This window comes from Papilio polytes, unplaced genomic scaffold (genome assembly GCF_000836215.1).
Source record: "Papilio polytes unplaced genomic scaffold, Ppol_1.0 DF823868.1, whole genome shotgun sequence".
NCBI classification, from domain to species: Eukaryota; Metazoa; Arthropoda; class Insecta; order Lepidoptera; family Papilionidae; genus Papilio; species Papilio polytes.
The window spans coordinates 1,477,680-1,480,585 of record NW_013525336.1 but is presented as its reverse complement, the minus strand read 5'-3'; the positions used below and the strand labels follow the sequence as shown (position 1 = coordinate 1,480,585).

The 2,906-nt window shown below is 37.2% G+C and overlaps 1 protein-coding gene across 1 annotated transcript; it reads left to right on the top strand.

The window, feature by feature from the left end:
- Positions 1 to 644: 644 nt before the first annotated feature.
- LOC106103090 lies at positions 645 to 2,897 on the top strand. The gene is made up of 5 exons (XM_013282756.1): positions 645 to 661; positions 945 to 1,154; positions 1,560 to 1,680; positions 1,995 to 2,114; positions 2,534 to 2,897. The coding sequence occupies exons 1-5, from the start codon at positions 645 to 647 to the stop codon at positions 2,618 to 2,620; spliced, it is 555 nt and encodes a 184-aa protein (XP_013138210.1). The 3' UTR covers positions 2,621 to 2,897.
- The last annotated feature ends 9 nt before the right edge of the window (positions 2,898 to 2,906 follow it).

Genomic DNA, 2,906 nt, shown 5'->3' with positions numbered 1-2,906 from the left:
AAACTAACAAATTATCTCATTGCTTCTCAAGGTCAAAAAGTCAAAACTCGATTAATTTTATTATTCGTGGTACAAATAAGTGGTAATTAATAATTCTATTCATTAATTTCTTATTTTAAAGTTGGTTTTGATATCGTGTTTACAGTAAAATACTTCAAGAGTGTATTTCTATATAAACTAACGTAAATGAACTGTGTATTGACAACCCAGCGACGCCATATTAGATATGCCACTTGCTTCGACCAATAGTGTGCGTTTTAGAACTTAGCAAGGGAATTTTGAAAAAGACACTTTTTAATGATTAAATTTTGCCACTAAATCACATTATATTTAAAAAATTCTTTGCAGGACTGTTTTAATAGTAATAAAGTATACTTAAAAAAAGTTTGGTACAATTTGGCGGCATATGCATATTGCCTATTGTAGATGCGTTGCCTACTGACGAAGGAGACGCACATAAAGAGGACATTTCCCCTTCCTATGCGTCTCCAGCATCAAATCCACTTACACTTCCCATCCTTTCTCATAAAAAAAGGTAGGGGAGGAAAAGGGATCTAAATTGGGCCTACTATTATTACATACTAGCTGTTGCCCGCGACTTCGAACACGCAAAACTAAAATAAAAAGTAGTCTATAATATACCTATGTCAGCTACCCGTCGGTGAAAGTACGATCGAAATCGGCCCAGCCGTTTCGGAGATCGCCCGGAATAAACACATTTAGCAGACGTTATTCGTTATAGGTTATAGGCAAATACTTCTTCCCGAGATCCGGATTTTTTTTCATGTTGCAGACGCTCTAATTTTTATTATATGTATAGATTTATACTAACATTATAAAGAGGAAAGATTTATATATTTGTATATATTGAAATAACTCAAAAACTACTTAACCGAATTAAAAAATTTACCATTACAAAGCTAGGTTATCACAGAATGATATAGGTTATACTTTTTTAATTTCTTACATGTAAAATCGCGAAAGAATAACATAAATCGTATATCAGGTAGTGCGGAGTTAATAGAGACGGAGGGCGTGTCGTGGGCGGCGCTGGAGGCGGCCGCAGTCCGCGCTGGGCTGTGGGACGCGCTCTTCTGCTGCCCCGCCGCACACGCGCCGCGCGCCCCCGCGCCGCACCTCGCTGCCGTGCTCAAGTACGTACACACACACATACACATACATACAACACATTCATACAACATATTCATACATGCAAAACATGTATTCATACATGTAATAAATACATTCGTACAGCACATTGAAACATGCAACACATACATTCATACAACACACACATACATTCACCAAATATTTGACGGTAGGCCCGTAGGGGTATAAATAAGTCCATAGATAGGGTTGTTTAGTCGGTAACGGGAGTCATACTAGGCTAAGTGAACACTAATGACCCTGAGTCCGAAACACCAGGCATGTAGCTCCCATGTTTGACGGTGCTATGAAGCATTTTTCCCTTCATAAAAAACATACATACATACATACATACATACATACATACAACTGTTATTTGATGCCTGAGTTTAAAAGTATTTAATGTTTTTCAGATCGACGGCTCCGAAACGCGCATTTATAGACTTGCGTCCGAACGCGCTGATAACCGATCGTCTGCCTACCCCGCTGTGGCTGCTCTTCTGTGCTTCCTTCTACACTTATAGAGTTTTAAGAGTAAGTTTTTTGTTATATCAGATAATATCCTATTTTAAAAACATTACTAATATTATAAATGCGAAAGTTTAGATAAAAGTGTATGGATGTATGGATGGATGTTTGTAGCCTAAACTGAACGGATATCAATGTCATATATGTAGAAGATAGTCTACAACACATAGGATACTTACTTCTGTTTTTTTTTTTTAATTTCACATGGACGAAAGTTAAGCAGTTTAGGCTACAAACTCTAACAAACATCCATACATCCATCTAAACTTTCGCATTTATAATATTCTATTCGGAAGTATTACTATATATATATCTTTTAGTGTATATTGGGACTGGGTACGCACGCCGACTGGCTTGAACGCAGAAGCCAGCTGACGCCAGCGCTGGAACAGCTCGCCGCGCTAGTAGACTGCGGTCAACTGACGCCAGCACTGGACAAGGTACACTAATAATAAAACACACTCTTTGTTATGTAGGATGTCAGAATGTGTGGCATATTTTTAAATAATTCTATTTTTAATAAAAAGCCCCATACTTATAAAACGCTATAGGATATACATTTTCACGCTATCTAAAATAGGGTGTGAATCAATTTGAAAAAATTTGTTATGCAGGAAAGAGACAAAAACTGCAAGCCACAAGCAAAACAGCAACAAAACGAACCGTTTTTTTAATTTCCCTAACTTCCCTTTATTTTTTCTAAATAGATACAATATCACATTTTGCTTAAAGTTTTTAAAAGAAGTTCAATTATTTTTTAATGTTAGATTCAAAGGATTTTCTTCAAAAAGACATTGTATTAAATACTCAATATTGTCCTTGTTATTGTGGTAAGTAAATTACAATGAAACATTTCCAGGTGTACCTACCCCAAGACTTCGAGGAGGCGTTAGCGCACGCCTGCAGCGACGACGCTGTCGGCACCACGGTCATAAGATTCCCCTAACTAGTTTTCTTACAAAACAGAAGAGAAGAGAACGTTCTAGAACACCGCCACCTATTGTTAGATCTCTAAGGTGCGTCAATCATGTGACTTAAGTAATTTTGACCATCAGTCTTTGTATCTTAAGTAACTTTAGTATCTTTGACCATCCGTTGTAGTGACTTTGGTTACTTTGACCATCGGTCGTGGTGACTTTGGTTACTTTTTTTTAAAAAAATTGCAAAAAACCAGCGCTTGACCACTATCCCACCTAGACCAAGACTTTGACTATTGGTCGTAGTTACTTTGA

Excerpts from the sequence above, each read along its gene's own strand:
- LOC106103090 (XM_013282756.1), top strand. Across the intron at positions 1,155-1,559 it reads CACCTCGCTGCCGTGCTCAA|ATCGACGGCTCCGAAACGCG; the intron begins GTACGTACACAC and ends AATGTTTTTCAG. Across the intron at positions 1,681-1,994 it reads ACACTTATAGAGTTTTAAGA|TGTATATTGGGACTGGGTAC; the intron begins GTAAGTTTTTTG and ends TATATCTTTTAG.